The following is a 17,046-nucleotide window of genomic DNA, read 5'->3' as shown; positions in this document are numbered from 1 at the left end:
TACATCGTGTAAGAAGAAAGAGCTTAAATCTTTTTTTTAATCAATAACACAAAAAGAAAAGAACATATACTAGGAATAGCATTTACTATATCATTAAAAGTTGAAGAACAGATTGTCCTAAAACGGCTTTTTATGAAAAGTGAAGCCTCACTTTTAACATGCTTACCCGGTATAGTGCCATATCACTGTGCAGAGTCATGTTTTATAAAGTTTTGAAAGTTTAATATAGAAAAAATAAACAACTAAAATGCTATGAGGAAACATTTGAAAAGGAAAAAAAGCCCAAAATACTAATTTACCAAGATAAAATGTGGGATTTATTCTGATGAATAGCGTTCAACAAGACAAATATCAAACAACAAACATACAAACTAGCTTTCAAGCACTATTTCTTAACATCAAAACAAAGATTTGACTTATTAAACAGCAATTTTTTTATTTTTGTTATTTATCCCTGTAAACAACTCCCATGAAAACTGAAGACAGACATGTTTCCGACAGCATAAGAAAGTCCCTTCATTAGCTACTCTTCACATAACAAAAGATTTGTTTATGGTACACAAGTTTTCAATGAGCTTTATGACGGCTTTTCTTTGACAGGATTTGATCCTATTTATATTTCCAGTGTGTGTTCAGTCAGTATGTTAATATATTTTTTTAAATACACATCTTTTCCTTGAGGATGGTTTAAGTTTTGGCAAAGTCTCTGCATCATTAAGTCATTGCCATCCCAAATTCTGCAGGAAAATGTTTGTTTTGCTTAAATGGATCCAGAAAGCCAAAATTTTACATAAATGGCTAGTTTGATCTTGTTTGTACATTATGAGCTTTTACATTAGGTCCTCAAATATTTAGAATTCTGTAAATATGTAAATGATCTCGCGTATTGCTGTTATCTGCTAGCTTTCCGCTATCTACAAGATCTGGAAGTGAATGTGTGCTGTTAAACCCAAAAACAAAATCTCAATATCTCGGCCTAATCTTTAATTAAGACTATAATTGATTCAATAAACAATTATTTGAAGATAAAGGCAAAATGTCAGCATATTTATTAATGTAAATGAGTAATAAATGACTATGAATTTAGGCCATTCGTTGTTTATTATGAAGAACTCACTGATAGACTTTTTATTTTTTTCTGACTTTTGTGTTTATTTGAAATCTGCAACTTAAATCACAAACATGGATTCAAACACAGCCTTGAATAGAAAGAGTTGAGGATAATAAAGTTAGCATTGTGTTTAGCAGCTGGCGTTCTTCCTGCCTTACAGTCTCATGTGGAAATGCTTTCTGTGGTGACTGTTTTCATGGGATTTGTTGACACTTGGTTATAAACTGACCAAATATGTCATCCTTTCAGTTTAACCTCTGCTGTGATTGTAAGACAAGCTACTGTAGGACAAACACGGATGATTCTGCGTTGGCTCAAACATTTACAGCCTTTTGTCTGAAGCCAAAAAGCAGCTCAATTCTGCAGAGCTAGTCATCAACACCAACACTGTGTGCACTTCTTTGACAAACGCACATCCAAAGCAGAGTATCAATGCATACGTACAGTCAAAGCCCACACATACACAGCAAGACAAGATCAGACAAGGACATGTATGAAAAATATGAATGTCATTGGCATTTCATGGAAACTGGCTTCTCCGATTCTTCCTACACCAGTAGCGGTTTTAGGCACGGGCCATACGGGCGATCGCCCGGGGCGGAAAAATGACGGAGGGGCGGCGCCAGCGGCTCAGCTCTTGTAAAATACTTTATGCATCACTATTGGTTTACTTATATCACAGAGTTTGTAACAGCCTGAAACCTGGCGGCGCCCCTGCCCCGCAGCTGCGCTCCCTGCTGTCTTTGAGAAGTAGACGCAAATGTGTGTGAGAAGGAGAAGGGAGGGGGCGCGGGGTGAAGAAGGAGAAGGGAGGGGGCGCGGGGTGAAGAAGGAGAAGGGAGGGGGCGCGGGGTGAAGGGTGCAGGCTGAGGTGAGCACGGAGCACAAAACGCATGCGCAAACCTGGCTGGATCTTCTTCCAGGGGGGCGACGGTCGCGGGCCGCGGCTCAGTGCTTGATGAAAAAATAAAAATAAAAATTGCGCCGCCATGTAGCGAATTGGCGCCCCTGGGTGCAGCTGCACGCGCTCCTGCTGGAAATGTTTGACGAACGGGGGGGGGGGGCTGCGGGTATAAAAAAAGTATAAAAAATCATGCTTTTTTGGTTATTTCAAATAAAAAATGGGAAAACAAAAAAAAATTCTTCACTTAGATGACAGTTGGTTTAGTCGACAGACTTGATACCTATGTCAGGACATTTATGCTAAATGCAAAAACATCTGAAATATGGAGAAAAAAGGTCAAAGCTGGTGCCCAATTTAGAAAGAAAAGAGAAGAAGAGGAGAAAAGAGACAAAGAAAAGGGTATTATCGCATAGCTAGATGCACGTTTTCTAAATTCGAATGTTATCTGCCCTCCAACAACAACAACGTTGCAGAGGAAAAATCTCTTGTTTGGTCTATCATGACCAAAACTGAAGTAGGCCCAAATATTGCAAATAACGTCATTTTTAAGATATTTATTCTTAAATGTTTGCTCTGCCTTAACTTGTAACATTAGTTATGATTCGTGTGTCTGTCTGCTCTGCTGTAACACAAAGTTTTTGTTGTGTTTTATTGTTGTATATTAGTTCATAATGTTAAATAAGCTGTGATGGTAGCATGCTGCTGCTGCTGCTGCTGCTGCTGCTGCTGCTGCTGCTGCTGCTGCTGCTGCTGCTGCTGCTGCTGTTAGCTTTTCAAAACTCCAGTTGATCAAGTCATACCTGAGATCACCAATGTCTCAGGAGCAACTCACTAACCTGCTGTTGTTAGTATCAATCATTCAGGGGGGGAGCAGATTTCATATGATGACGTTATTGACAAGCTTGCATCAGGAAGGCCACAAAGGTTAGGTTTTAGTTAGTGTTTTCTGTTCTTAGTGCTGCAGTTACATTTATTCTAGTGTGTTATTAGTGTGATTTGTAGTTTATAATATTTATTTCAGATTGTTTGTGTTTATTAAATATTTCCTAACTGTATTTTCAGTTACAATAAATGGACAAAGTGACTCTATGGGGGGGGGGGCGCTAGAGGAGGGCCTCGCCCGGGGAGTAATTCAGGGTAGAACCGCCACTGTCCTACACCGTCAGGTTTCTTCCTTCGTTTCTTTCCAAATTTGACTCGTTGATTAACTTTTGACTGATCTATTTGCTCCAATTCTCAGTGTCATTTCAGCCCACTACTGCTCGTCTCTCTGAAACCTCAGTGTTTGCAGAAGTGTTTGCATCAGCTGAACTGCGTCTCTCATGAAAAATCAATAACTAATCCTCCTAAACGTTACATTTTTCACTACTTTGTAGCTCAGGCCTCAAAATAGTGCACCAGAGGGGTGAGAATACAGTTCATATGGAGCTCTGTCTGCTTAAGACACAGACGACTGAGAGAACGGATGCTGGGGGTTTAACTGTGGGGCAGAAGGCCTTTCTTGTAGGCCACAAAGCCGGCTGCTGCGGCCACAGACAGGAAGCTGGAGACCCCCATGAACCTCAGCAGACCGCCGACTGAAGGCAAATTCCTCTCCCAGAAGGTGGTGTGGAATGGAAGTGCTGGGACGTCCTGCATGGGAAGATCAGCAAATTTAGGTTGAAGCTTTTTCTGCACTTTGAAAGGTAAAACTAAAAATAAAGTATTCAATTGAATGAATGGACTTTTACATATTAGCGTGGCTTAAAAACAGAGATGATATGATGTGTGCCAACCACAGTCAGGAGCTGAGGAACCAGCCTCCACAGTCCTGAGGTGAACATTCTTACCATGCTCTCAGCCTCCGGCTGCCAGACCTGATTCTGGTGGATTTTACCCATCGCACACATAATCTGTAAAAACATTAGATATTTTTAAGAAATCAAACATTTATCTCTAAAGTGTGTCTGACTTTACGCTTGACATTTTTTACAACAGCAAAATACCCAACATTCTGACACGGTGAATATCCCTGAATTACTGCTGTTACAGTTAAAAAGATAAATACTTTTTCAATAAATACAGATAATATACTTTCTCAATGTAAATTAACCTTAACGATAATAAACATATAAGGCAACCATTGGCATCGAAAGAGTTTGAATTTTTTCTATTGAGCATTTAGTGTTTTGAAAACATAAAATAGGATTTTTTTTCTAATAGATTAGTAGTTTGAACATGTCAAATAGGAATTAATCAACATAAGTAAATAACAACATATTTCTGCTGTAAAGGAAAAGAGGCACTTTTTTCTTTATCAAAAAAAGAAAAAAATGTGAACAACTCCAGCACAACAAACCAAAAATAGTTTTCATGAATAAAATACTTTTCAAAGCTGGATCGGTTTGGTAAAGCTCTTATAATTATACCTTTAAAGACCCGCTCCAATGAAAAAGGTGTTTTTTGTGTTTTTTAAACTGTTTTTTTTTTGCTGATGATGAAGGACACGCATAAAGAAAATTAAGCTCAAAATTGCGTTTCTGAATATTTCTCTTTTTAAACCCTGGTGAATCAGAAGCAGACACCAAAATGCTGTTTGAAAAGATTATAGCAGTGACAATCTGCAGCTCACAAACTCCCTGCTCCGCTCCATTGCATGCATCCACTCGTAGACAAATAGATCCATGTACATCTTTGTTTTCCGAACTGGTATCTAGATGAAAGCTGTTCGGCTGGATAACTCTGGTATTAATCACCATTTTTGTTGCACCGGTAATGTTAAGTTGTGGGTTGAGGGGCTGTAAGCTAGCGGGAGTGTGTTTATATTTATGGATGATGGGAAGTGGGTGCGAGGTTAGTACAGGAAAATAGTCCCGCCTACAAAGGTGAATTTCTGATGAACTCCTGCTGCTCTGCAAAAACTATGTCTGGGACAGAACCCAGGTTTTTTGATTTAGGCTAAAAACGTCAAAACCATAATTAAAAGACCACTGGGAACACTTTTACAAGTGTTGGAGTGGGACTTTTAATAACCAAACATCTGTTGAGTGACTGAAAGTGGAGGAGCTATAGTTACAAACAAAAAATAAAATCATCATTAAGCACAATTATAAACTAATGACTGTCAACTTTTTGGAGAACTTTTATGTGAGTCTTATAGTTAAACAAATGCTCTTGTTGTTTTAAACATAAATGTTACTATAATGTACAGTCATATCAACTTTCCAGACATGAATTACTGAGCGGAGTGTGTGAACAGTGCATCGTGCGCTCTGGGTCTGGCTGTGGGGCTCTGACCTCTCTGGCTGCCCTCTCTCCTGCTTGTACGGCTCCCTCCATGTATCCGCTCCACTCTGTGGCCGTTTCTGTGCCAGCGAAGAACAACCTCCCCACCGGCTCCCTCAGAACTCTACAGGAGGAAGAAATATATTTCATTTGGTAACATTTCAAGGTGTGTATGTATATACAGTGTCCACACACGAGCACGCGCAAACGCAGGCCCACACGTGCACACACACATCCACACACATATATAAAACGAGTAACGAGTGTCCTGCGTGGATTCCAGCGCGTGGCTGCGTTCCCACCAAACGGGACATAAGATTTCCATATGAAGTCAGGACAGACCCGATAAGAGGTTTTGCAGGGCGTTTTGAACGTCAGGAATGGTGCAGCGGTCTGGCTGTAGCACATTTTGATCAATGCAAACCGTTTGGGGCGTTAAAATGCATCCAGAGTTCAAATATTTGAGCCTTGGTGAAAAAGACACATCAATCAATCAGGGACCCAGAGTTGATACGGTGATGGCGTGATCAGTGGGCGGAGTCCAAAACCAACATGGAGAGAATCCAATCATTCTCCCCCTGGGCTTTATTATGTTTTTCTTATTTGTATAAAGACAATTAGAAAAATGTAATTTTTAATTTTTTCTTTCCTCTGACTAAAGTGGGACAGAAAGTCGTCAAACTGGGTCACAGAGAGATGGAAGTACTGCTAAGAGTTCCATCATTTAGATGATTCCCTGTAGGGATGAGGCTAAAAACTTTGGACAGTAGCTTTTACCACTTATGTGGCAACTTAGCCATCAAGTGGTGAAGCACATACAGTAAACTGACAGAGCAAGGTCAGCAGATGTTTAGCATAGGGGTCACCAACCTTCTGCTCTCATTCACTACAGGCCTCCTAACTTCATGTGGCCTTTAGATTAGCTCAAAAACATTGTGGAGGATGCAGTGACGTGCGGTAAGGTTGATGGCTGGTGAGGCACTGACTCCTCTGGAGTCAGATTTACAATTGTAAGAACTAAATATTTCACTATTCATCCAACAGCAGGTAACAGCATATAAGATACACACAAGAAGATCTTTGTCCTACAGAGAATATTTCTTTTATAGACATGGATAGAACACTCTTCTTGTGTATAAATTCTTCATATATACTGTAAACAAATTAAAGTATACAGATGTGTTCGGCACACATTTCATTTCTACCTCAAGTAACTATTTATAGTATTTTTCCAAGTTCAAATTCTGTTGCTTTAATGTTATCAAAAGTTGTCTGTGAAAATGATCGTAAAAATAATTCTTTGGGCCTAAAATTTATTACACATTTAAAAATTTATAATTTATAATTTATTTTCCACTTACTGTCATGTTGTTTTTAAAAAACATGCGTGGCCTTATTTTTTGAGTCTGTGCGCTGCTCTTCAACGCAGATGCATGGAAAATAATCTTAAATTTATTTATCTTTTTCTAGTTTATCACAATCATGACAGGTGAAGCTGAGCCTCACTTGCCTCATCTGACCGCATGTCACTGGGAGGATGTCATGGAAGAAGGTTTTGACCAAAACCAAGTGCTGCAAATCCTGAACGAAGTGCCCAGAACTGTAGATGCCTCATACTAGGAGATTTCAACAATTTGTGCTTCCCACTTTGTTGGAGATTACCTCTTCCTGTTCCAACATGACTTCCTACCAGTGCACAAAGAGGGTTCATAAAGACATGCAGGTGTCAGTTTAGTGTGAAAAACTGGACTGGTCTGCTGAGAACCAGACTTTCTCAGAGTCTAAGCTCATTTTTGGCCTTCTGGAAGATCAAGCATTCCCATAAACGTCCTCAGAAGAATAAAAGCTGTTCCAACAGCAGAAGCTGGACCAAAGTCACACTAAGCTACGTTCACACCGGTCTCTGCAACGTGTGTTCAAGCAACCACTTCCAATGAAAAGTCTATGTAAGCGCACGGGAATGCGCATCTCAGGCCTCTGCGTTCAAAACTCTTGAATTCACACATTGCTACAAACATTTCTAAAACCATTTTGACACATGGATGGCATCTCTTTTAATGCACAGAAGTGCCAACTGTTGGAAAAGTGATCATGAAGGAGAAATGAATCATTCCGGTTTGTGGCCACCTGGAATTCTATGATACCAAGTCTTTCATTTATCGGAATACACTGCTCTTCAAAATGTAGGCGGTGGACATGCGCTAGTAAACAGTAGAAAAAGAAGAAGAAGCCCTTCTCTGCTTTTATAGCGTGAACACCATGGGCTATACTCAAGTTTAAGTTTAGCATGTTCTTGAACATCTAGTGTGAATGCAGCATTAACCCCAATAGAACCTGAATGTGTGTGTGTGTAAAGGCAAATGAGTGAATACTTCATCCACATCAATATAATCATAAGAATTTTCATTCACAGGAAATACAAAAGACTACGTCGCAATTCGTCCCGGTGTGTACGGGCCTTTACATTGACATTTTTTCCCTACCATGACAAAGGTGGATAAAGGTGGAAAGATTTCATGTAATCCATGGACACCAGTGAAGATCAAAAATCATTGAAGAAAAAAGGTTCAGAGCACTGTCTAGTGGGTCTAGATGACCCAACTCCCAATGTTAAAGTGCCTAGGATAGCACAAGCGTTAAACATGTTTTTTTTTGCAGTGAAATTTATTCAAGTGATAAACTGACCAATCAGATGCCTCGTTAAAACTAAGCGGTCTCACATCCAATATTCAAAATGTTTGATTGACAGATTTTCCTGAGCCTGCTTTCTGGTAGCAGGGGTGTGGACTTCAAACAAGGTCACGCCTGATTGGTGAGATTGAACATTTGCAAAAAAATCGGCAACAGAATTGACTTTATTTGGGACTGAAAGTGAGCCATTTTCTATGGGTGACGTCACACTGACTCGGTCCAGTTCTCATTACAGTCAACAATCCAGACCCCTGATGAATCTTGACCTACCCCATAATAGCAGGCACAGTCCCATCTGGCTTTGTGTCATCAAGTGTCAGTCCAATTGGAGCACCCTCTTCCTCAATCACCATGGTTCCACAGTAGTGACTCCAGCTTCACCCGCTCACCCAGCTCTTTGGCCATGCCCTCGCTGATCTGACCAGATCCGCCCAGGAACTTCCTCTCCTTCAGATAGAGAGAGGCATCAGTCAGAGCAGAACTATTCACAACATGACTTGTTTTCACATTGATCTACTTTCTACCTACCAGATTTATTCAAGCCAAAAAACAGTGAACCTGACAAAAATATTCATATGGCAAACATTGCATGTTCAAACAAAAAAGAAAAACAGAAGACGTTGACCACCAGAAGGCATAAAACCAGTCAAAACTCAAATATGCAAAATGCTGCTAATAATAAATAAAATAAAAAATATACATGAATAAAAAAATCTGTTCACAGAAATAAATCTATAACTTAATTATGAATAAATAATATTTAGTTTACAAAATAAATTAACTTCATAAACAAAGATTTGCTCACAAATAATAATTCACATTAACTCTTTTAGGATAAAAAAGAAGAAGATTGCATGTGAATCACTTTGCATTGAACACTTGACTTGAATTGAACAGCATGTAACAGGCAGTGATTTATGAACTGGAAAAAAATGTACTCAATACATTTCAATGAGAAATATAAGCTTGCACCTCACTGAGGATCTTTGTCATTCTTGGTGGCAAAGAGGCAACTGCAGTGATCAAGCTCTTCTCCAGGCACAGTCTGTTTCTTTGCTTTGTTTTGATCAGCATCATTGCTGAGAAGGAGGCCTCACATAAATATGTGGATGCAAACGGTAGCAGCTGCTCCAAAGCTTTCTGTCCCAGCTCAGGGTGCTCCTGCCTCACACACAGCCAAAACGGTGTGAGAGTGGATGCACCACACTTCATCTGCAGGCCACGGTCAGATGCTACTTCCTTCACTTTTTCCTGACGAGTGACAGGAAGCTTGCTTCTGTTTGCTTCAGACAAGAGAAATGGGTTTCTCACCCAATCCAGCTGCACAGATGTCTCATCCATGTCAGTAAAGTAGGAGCGAAATCCGGTGGTGAAATCCTCCTGATCACATGGCCTTTTCCACATCTCTGCTTTCTTCAGGAAACCCCCCACCTTGTCATACAGGTTCAGGATGCTGGTGTCCTTGCCCTGCAGGGACATGTTCAGATCATTCAGTTTCCTGAATATATCTGCCAGATTATAGCAAAGCTTTGCAAGCCAGTCCGTGTCCTCAAACATGGTGGCATGGGGAGATCCGTGCTCTGTCAGGAAGGTGTGCACTTCAGCTGGCAACTCAAACAGCCTGCTCAGTACTCATCCACGGGACAGCCAGCGTACTTCAGGATGCAGGAGCAGTTCTGTGTGTTCAGCTCCCGTATTTCCACAGAGGCTGCGGAACAAACGTGCATTAAGTGGCCTTGACTTGATAAAGATTAGAACTTTAATGCTGTCGTTCAAAACTCCTTTTCTTGGACGCTAGCGCTTCCCTGTGTATCACACAGTGCGTCCACTTGATGTGGGGATTTTCTTTTTTAATCCGTGCTATGAGCCCTTTCGTGCTGCCCGTCGTTGATGCAGCCGCATCTGTGCAGACGATGCTGCAGGATTTCCAGCTGATAAACATGTTAACGACATTCAAAATGTCCTCTCTGGTTGTTTACCCCTCCATTTCTTTGCAGAATAGAACGTGTTCACAGATGTCGTCCGTGTCAATGTATCTTAAATGCAACAAGTTGCGCATGTCCACTCACATCTGTGGATTCATCCAGCTGCAGTGAAAATGAGTCGCCAAGTTTCCCCACAACTTGTTCGATAATGTCTGTGCCCATGATATCTATTCTGCGGAAAACTGTGTCATTAGACAGAGGCACAGTTTTTTATGTATCTGCTGATTTTTTGTCCAGCATAGTTTCGGCCAATACCACAGCGGCGGGGAGCAGTAGGTCTTCCGCTATGGTGATCGGTTGTTTGGCTTTAGCAACAAACAAGCAAAGACACCGCGTAAGAAGCCTCCAGGGCTTTGGCTGATGTAGTGGAGACTTTTCGCATTGTGGCTTGGGATGACTTGAAATCAGAAAGCTTTCTCCTGAAGAACTCTGGTGCCTTACCAACGTGACATCTATGTTTTGTGGTGAGATGCCGCTGGAGGTGTGCCGGCTTCATGCTAGCGTTGGCTAACTTCTCCCCGCAAAAAAAAAAACAAAAAAAAAAACACAGTGCCTGGGGTGGGTCAGAGCTCGTGGACGTAAATCCCATTAAAACTTATTCTTCCATGTACTTTCTGGACTTCGTCGCCTCTTGTTTTGTTTTCTTTTTCACTTGTCCATCTCTTCTTTCAGCAGCATGGCTGCTGCGCTTTAACCACGCCTCCATAGTTAGTCGTTGATGAGTGCGTGACGTCAGTGGGTCAAACTAACTTGGTGTCCGGGGGGGGGGGGGGGGGCAGTTTTATTTCAAAGGACATTGAAACAAAATACTGAATATACAATTCAATGAATGAACACATATTTATATTTTATGGAACTTTTTACAAAATAATTTTTCTCAGGTTTATTATAAGGATGAGCCCACTGATTTAGATAGATATTTTGAAAAGCTTCACGTACCCCCTACAGTACCTCCACGTACCCCCATTTGAGAACCACTGTATATGATATGCTGGTTACATCAATATGATGTTATAGTATGATGTAGCATGGTATCTTTGATATCTGTGATGTCATCATACAAGAGCCGATTGGTGTGACCACAGATTACATCATCAGACCAAAATCTATATATACCGGTAGGAGTCAGGTTAGTGTTTATTCTGGTCTTTCTTAGTAAAGAGTGATCACGTTTGAAACCTTTACGTTTTCAAAAACTCAATTCAAGAACCAGAGTATTTTTACCAAGCAGACTATTTTTACCTTTCATCAAATTTAAACTAAAATGGATTGCATCACAAATGACCAACCGGAAAAATGTTCCCTTTGGAAACTTCTTCACACAAAAGAAGTTTCTTCTTTTAAACTGAATCAGATCAGATCCATTCTGCGTCGAGTGGCAACTGCTTTTCAGGACCCTCAATACGCTGATGGAATTCTGACGCCAGAAAGAATTCAGTTGGTTGTTAAAAGAAACCAGAGACAACAGGTCATTTCAACTAAATTTAGTGGAGTTGAGAATCTTCCTCTGGATTCATGCCAACATTTCAGGTGGTACATGGCCCCAGAGACACTTCTTGGTTTAGAGACCACTGAAAAATCCCATGTCTGGTCCCTTGCTTGCATTGTTGCTGAGATGTTCCTTGGCTCTCCTTTCTACACTGCCAATAGTGATTTTGAGATGATCAGGAACATAACAAAAACTCATGGCCGCTTTCCAGACCATCTCTTAAATGCTGGATCCAAAACCAAAGATTTTTACTTCAAAACCTTGAAAAAGCAGTGGCTTCTGAGGACACCAAAAGAAGATAGAAACAGGATCCTTAAAGATGTCAGCTGTGTTTCAGCAGATGACTTCAGAAACCACCAACAGAAGTCGGGAATCTGTTCAGAGACCAAACAGATGAAACTGGAACAATTTATTGATCTGTTCAAGAGAATGCAGTTATTGGATCCTGCAAACCGTATTGCTCTTCATCAGGTGCTTCAACATCCATTTGTAGCAGGTAACATGGATCTCCCAAGAAGCTCTGTAGGAAATGTTACCAGTTTTACTGGCCAGCAAAATCTGTCTTCATCAGAAAAGATAAAAGAGAAAGACACACCATGCCAGTCTGGTAAAGAAAGAAAACTGCCTACGGTCTGGATCATGGGATCAGAATATTACATCAACGGAGCACAAAAAACAGCAAATGAATGCTACGGAGAAAATTTTGGACTCGATTCAAAAATAAATTGGATTGGAAAAGTAAACATGCGCTGGAGGGATGTCTTCGATCATTTCAAAAGTGAGGTTTCCCAACAAAGGAGTATACCAGACATTTTAATTCTCCATGTTGGCAGCAACGACTTGGGGAACACAAATGTGTCTGATCTTCTCTGTCAAATGGTGAAGGACTTGAAATGGCTGCATGACAATTTTCCCACAATGAAAATTGGGTATTCCTTCATAACTCCAACGTCAATACGGGGAACAGAGAAAATAGATAACGACAGGATCAGGATCAACAAAACAATTCAATCCAGCGTCGAATTATTCAATGGCTTTGTGATAGAGCATCCAAGACTGATACCATTTAGCCATCTGTTTAAATCGAATGGAATACATTTCACCATAGAAGGATTTGAAATGTTTGTAAGCTCTATCTATGACAGGCTTGAGCAAATTCTCAACTCGACCTTTTCAAGAGGCCAACCTCAGTCAACCTCAGTCCCACACATCCTTCCAAAGGTGCAGGTACCAACACCAGAGAAAGAAACCCCTTCAAAAGAGTTTGTCAATGGAATGTCTGCAACAGTAAGACAGCTGGAAATGGAGACATCCTTGCCAAAGCACAAAAAGTGTAATCTGAAAAGGAAACACATTTCAGAATCAGACTCAGAAAGCTACTTACCTGCACCAAAGATAATAAGAAAGATTTGTCTGAAATTCACAACAGAAAATGCACAGTCACCACCTGAGGATGAACACTGGCCTAACAAGAAAAAGCCTTTACTGAAGAGAAAAAGAAGTTCAGAGGAACCCCCTTCCCCAGTAAAAAAGATCAAGCTAATCTATGAAAATGTCTCTGAGGATGAACTGGGTTTTGAAAGTCCTTTTGCCAGTTCACCAGAAACTGTGATCCAACCTGAGGAGATGGAAGAGGACACATGTAGCATTACATCGGACAGCTCACCAACAACCCAAACACATCATTTAATAGGAGCACCTGATGTCTGGATCGTTGGCTCACAATACATTTCCAATGCAAAGCATGCAGCGGTTGATGAGTCCTTTGGAAAAAGCCTTCATTCCAACTCCAATGTTAAGTGGATTGGAAGTAAACACTCGGCCTGGAAGGACATTGTTAAAGCAGTCCATCAAACAATCTCTAAGGAAAGTGGTCCCCCTGAAGTTTTGGTCATTCATACTGAAGGTGAGGAATTAGGAACAATTCCTCCAGCGGTGATTGCAAGTCAGATGGCAGAAGACCTGAGGGTTCTAAAAGAAAAGTATCCTCAAATGAATGTAGCTTTATCCCTCATCATCCCAAGAAGACATTGGAGATTTGGAAATCCTGCTCATATGAATAAACTCCGGACCTCTGTCAACAAAATGATCAAGGAGTATACTGACCTGTTCGATGTGGTGGTTGAACATGAAAATATGGTTCCAGCTGAACAGAACATCTATCTACCTGATGGAGTAAATTTAACCAAAAGAGGGAGTCAAGTATTTTTAAATAACATTTGGACTGCCATCAAGACATTACTCCCAGAAGAACAACCAGACTTGATCACTTCTTTTCTTGATGATTTTAGTGAGAGGGATTTTCTAAATTGGGTGAACCAAATGATCACAGGAGATTAGATGATGAGTTTATGTAATCTGATTTTTTTTCGTGTGGGTTATTATTTCTTTATCGTAAGGACCTGTTTGTTTGGATTAAAAAAGACCTATGCTTTAGCTTCACAATGTTTGGGTTTTGTTGTAGCACTTTAGTTTAATGGGGATTCTGGAAGTGACTTAATTGTCTTTTGTATAGTAAAAAAAAAAGAAATAGTTAGTTTAAGTTTATAGGTTCATAACTTTTTTTTATTCTATTCTGTGAAATTTTTGTCTTGTGTGAAAAATAAAAATTGGGAGTTGTCCCCCACACACATACTTTGTAAATTCTTAAATTTTTATTTATGTTATTGTTTTGTGTAAATATTTTAATCTTTTTTTGGGGGGGGGGGGGTGTTCATGAACTCTGCCCTCCCCCTAGACACACTCTTTGTACATCTGTAAATTCCTTTTTTCTGTAAAACCTTCACTTTGTAAAAAAAAACAAAAAACACACACACACACACAAAATACTTTGGGGGGTTTTCTCCAGGTACTCTGGTTACCCCCCATGCTTTGTAAATTCTTAGGTTTTCTTTTTTTCTTTTCTGTAAAACCTTTACTTTGGAAAAAAATAAAAATAAATTAAAAATCTTTAGGGTTTTTTTTACCAGGATCTCCGGTTACCCCCCATGCTTTGTAAATTCTTAGGTTTTCTTTTATTCTTTTTTTAAAAATTTAATTTGAAAAAAAAAAAACTTTGGGGGGATTTCTCCAGGTACTCTGGTTACCCCCCCATGATTTGTAAATTCTTAGGTTTTCTTTTATTCTTTTCTTTCAAACCTTTACTTTGAAAAAAAAAAAAAATTGGGGGGTTTTCTCCAGGGACTCTGGTTATCCCCCATGCTTTGTAAATTCTTAGGTTTTCTTTTCTGTAAAACCTTTACTTTGAAAAAAAAAAAATTAAAAAACTTTAGGGAGTTTTCACCAGGTACTCTGGTTACCCCCCCCCCCCCCCCCCCCCCCGATTTGTAAATTCTTAGGTTTTCTTATATTCTTTTCTGTAAAACCTTTACGTTGAAAAAAAAAAATTAAAAAACTTTAGGGAGTTTTCACCAGGTACTCTGGTTACAACCCATGCTTTGTAAATTCTTAGGTTTTCTTTTATTCTTTTCTGTAAAACCTTTACGTTGAAAAAAAAAAAATTAAAAAACTTTAGGGGTTTTCTCCAGGTACTCTGGTTACAACCCATGCTTTGTAAATTCTTAGGTTTTCTTTTATTCTTTTCTTTAAAACCTTTACTTTGAAAAAAAAAACTTTTGGGGGTTTTCTCCAGGGACTCTGGTTATCCCCCATGCTTTGTAAATTCTTAGGTTTTCTTTTATTCTTTTCTGTAAAACCTTTACGTTGAAAAAAAAAAATTAAAAAACTTTAGGGGTTTTCTCCAGGTACTCTGGTTACAACCCATGCTTTGTAAATTCTTAGGTTTTCTTTTATTCTTTTCTTTAAAACCTTTACCATGAAAAAAAAAACTTTTGGGGGTTTTCTCCAGGGACTCTGGTTATCCCCCATGCTTTGTAAATTCTTAGGTTTTCTTTTATTCTTTTCTGTAAAACCTTTACGTTGAAAAAAAAAAAATTAAAAAACTTTAGGGGTTTTCTCCAGGTACTCTGGTTACAACCCATGCTTTGTAAATTCTTAGGTTTTCTTTTATTCTTTTCTTTAAAACCTTTACCTTGAAAAAAAAAACTTTTGGGGGTTTTCTCCAGGGACTCTGGTTATCCCCCATGCTTTGTAAATTCTTAGGTTTTCTTTTATTCTTTTCTTTAAAACCTTTACTTTGAAAAAAAAAAAAACTTTGGGGGGTTTTCTCCAGGGACTCTGGTTACCCCCCCATGCTTTGTAAATTCTTAGGTTTTCTTTTATTCTTTTCTGTAAAACCTTTACTTTGAAAAAAAAAAAAAACTTTTGGGGGTTTTCTCCAGGTACTCTGGTTACCCCCCATGCTTTGTAAATTCTTAAGTTTTCTTTTATTCTTTTCTTTAAAACCTTTACTTTGAAAAAAAAAAAAAAAACTTTAGGGGGTTTTCACCAGGGACTCTGGTCCCTCCCCCCCCCCCCCCCCACACACACACTCAATTCTTAGGCCGTCCTTTGAAAATATCCTCTTTCCTTGTAAATGTACATTTTTTTGTGAAACCTTTGGTTTCTTTTACTGTATTTTCAGATTCAGTTTCCTTATTTCAAACACAAATGAAAAAGTTAACACAGTAGTTTAAAATAGACATAGAAAACAATAAAGTGGGCTTGAAAAGGAGCGGGTTGAAGAGAAATCTTGTCTGATCCCATTACTTTTTTTTACAACCAATCCGTTGTTATTATCGGTTCATCCAATCCGTTCCATAAATCCACACCACAATTTTATAAACACATTTTGTTTTTTAGTACAAATGCACTGCTTTTTGAAATTCAGTTGGTTTCTTAGATCGTAACTCCCATCTCTGACTCTGAACATTTGCTGTATGTTTATTGGAAGTAAGTTGCTTCTGGCTTTATACACGATAAGTGCTGTTTACAGTTTCACTAATTCCCATAATTTCAATAAACCCAACTTTAAAAACAATACATTTGTATGTGTCCCATAATCCACTCCATGAACTATTTGAATACATTTTTTTGTAAGATGTACAAACACTGTAGATTTGTTTTATAAGTATTTTAACAAGCATGTGATACAAAAACAGGTTATGTGTGATAGTTTTTAAAGTTAATAGACTAACAATTATTCCAAATGTATTCGATCATTTAAAGTCGCATACCGGTTGGACTGCCGGTTTTGCTTTGCCTTCCATAGTGAGTCAAAAAAACAAAGGCACTGGTAGATGGTACTCTGGCTTCAGCTAGACGGGGTTCAACTCCCTGCAGTGTCCTTGAAAATTCTTTGACTTTGACATGAAACATCAAAGTAAATAGTCTTCCAAAAAAGATTATTCTAAAGTTTTAAAGATTATTCTATGTTGATAAAGAATAGTTTAGGAATTAATTAACCCTCATGCTATCCTAGGCACTTTAACATTGGGAGTTGGGTCATGTAGATCCACTAGACAGTGCTCTGAACCTTTTTTCTTGAATGATTTGTGATCTTCACTGGTGTCCATGGATTACATGAAATCTTTCCACCTTTATCCACCTTTGTCATGGTAGGGAGAACACGTCAATGTAAGGGTGGGGTTAATATAGCAATAGGACATGTATGTCATGTAAATGTATTCTTTTTTTCTCAATTTGTTGCATTGGTTTGTATTAT

The 17,046-nt window shown here is 39.1% G+C and overlaps 1 protein-coding gene across 8 annotated transcripts; it reads right to left on the bottom strand.

Moving 5' to 3' along the window:
- Nucleotides 1-294: 294 nt before the first annotated feature.
- LOC144988701 (amine oxidase [flavin-containing]-like) lies at nucleotides 295-10,738 on the bottom strand. 8 transcript variants are annotated; one of them, XR_013652682.1, is made up of 6 exons: nucleotides 10,040-10,738; nucleotides 8,943-9,437; nucleotides 8,241-8,417; nucleotides 5,292-5,403; nucleotides 3,845-3,907; nucleotides 295-3,647 (listed from the first exon to the last, which is right to left on the bottom strand). XR_013652682.1 is itself a non-coding variant. In XM_078939488.1 (5 exons), the coding sequence occupies exons 2-5, from the start codon at nucleotides 8,321-8,323 to the stop codon at nucleotides 3,492-3,494; spliced, it is 414 nt and encodes a 137-aa protein (XP_078795614.1). In that variant the 5' UTR covers nucleotides 8,324-8,417; nucleotides 8,943-10,688; the 3' UTR covers nucleotides 295-3,491. The 8 variants fall into 8 exon arrangements, 4 of the variants coding, with proteins under 4 accessions (XP_078795614.1, XP_078795615.1, XP_078795617.1 ...); XR_013652680.1 differs by having other exon boundaries at nucleotides 8,943-9,678; nucleotides 10,040-10,729; XR_013652681.1 differs by having other exon boundaries at nucleotides 8,943-9,678; nucleotides 10,397-10,729.
- Nucleotides 10,739-17,046: the final 6,308 nt, after the last annotated feature.

The sequence above is a fragment of the Oryzias latipes genome, chromosome 21 (genome assembly GCF_053564925.1).
Source record: "Oryzias latipes strain Hd-rR chromosome 21, Olatipes_Hd-rR_3.1".
Taxonomy (NCBI): Eukaryota; Metazoa; Chordata; class Actinopteri; order Beloniformes; family Adrianichthyidae; genus Oryzias; species Oryzias latipes.
This window is presented reverse-complemented; position numbering and strand designations above follow the sequence as displayed.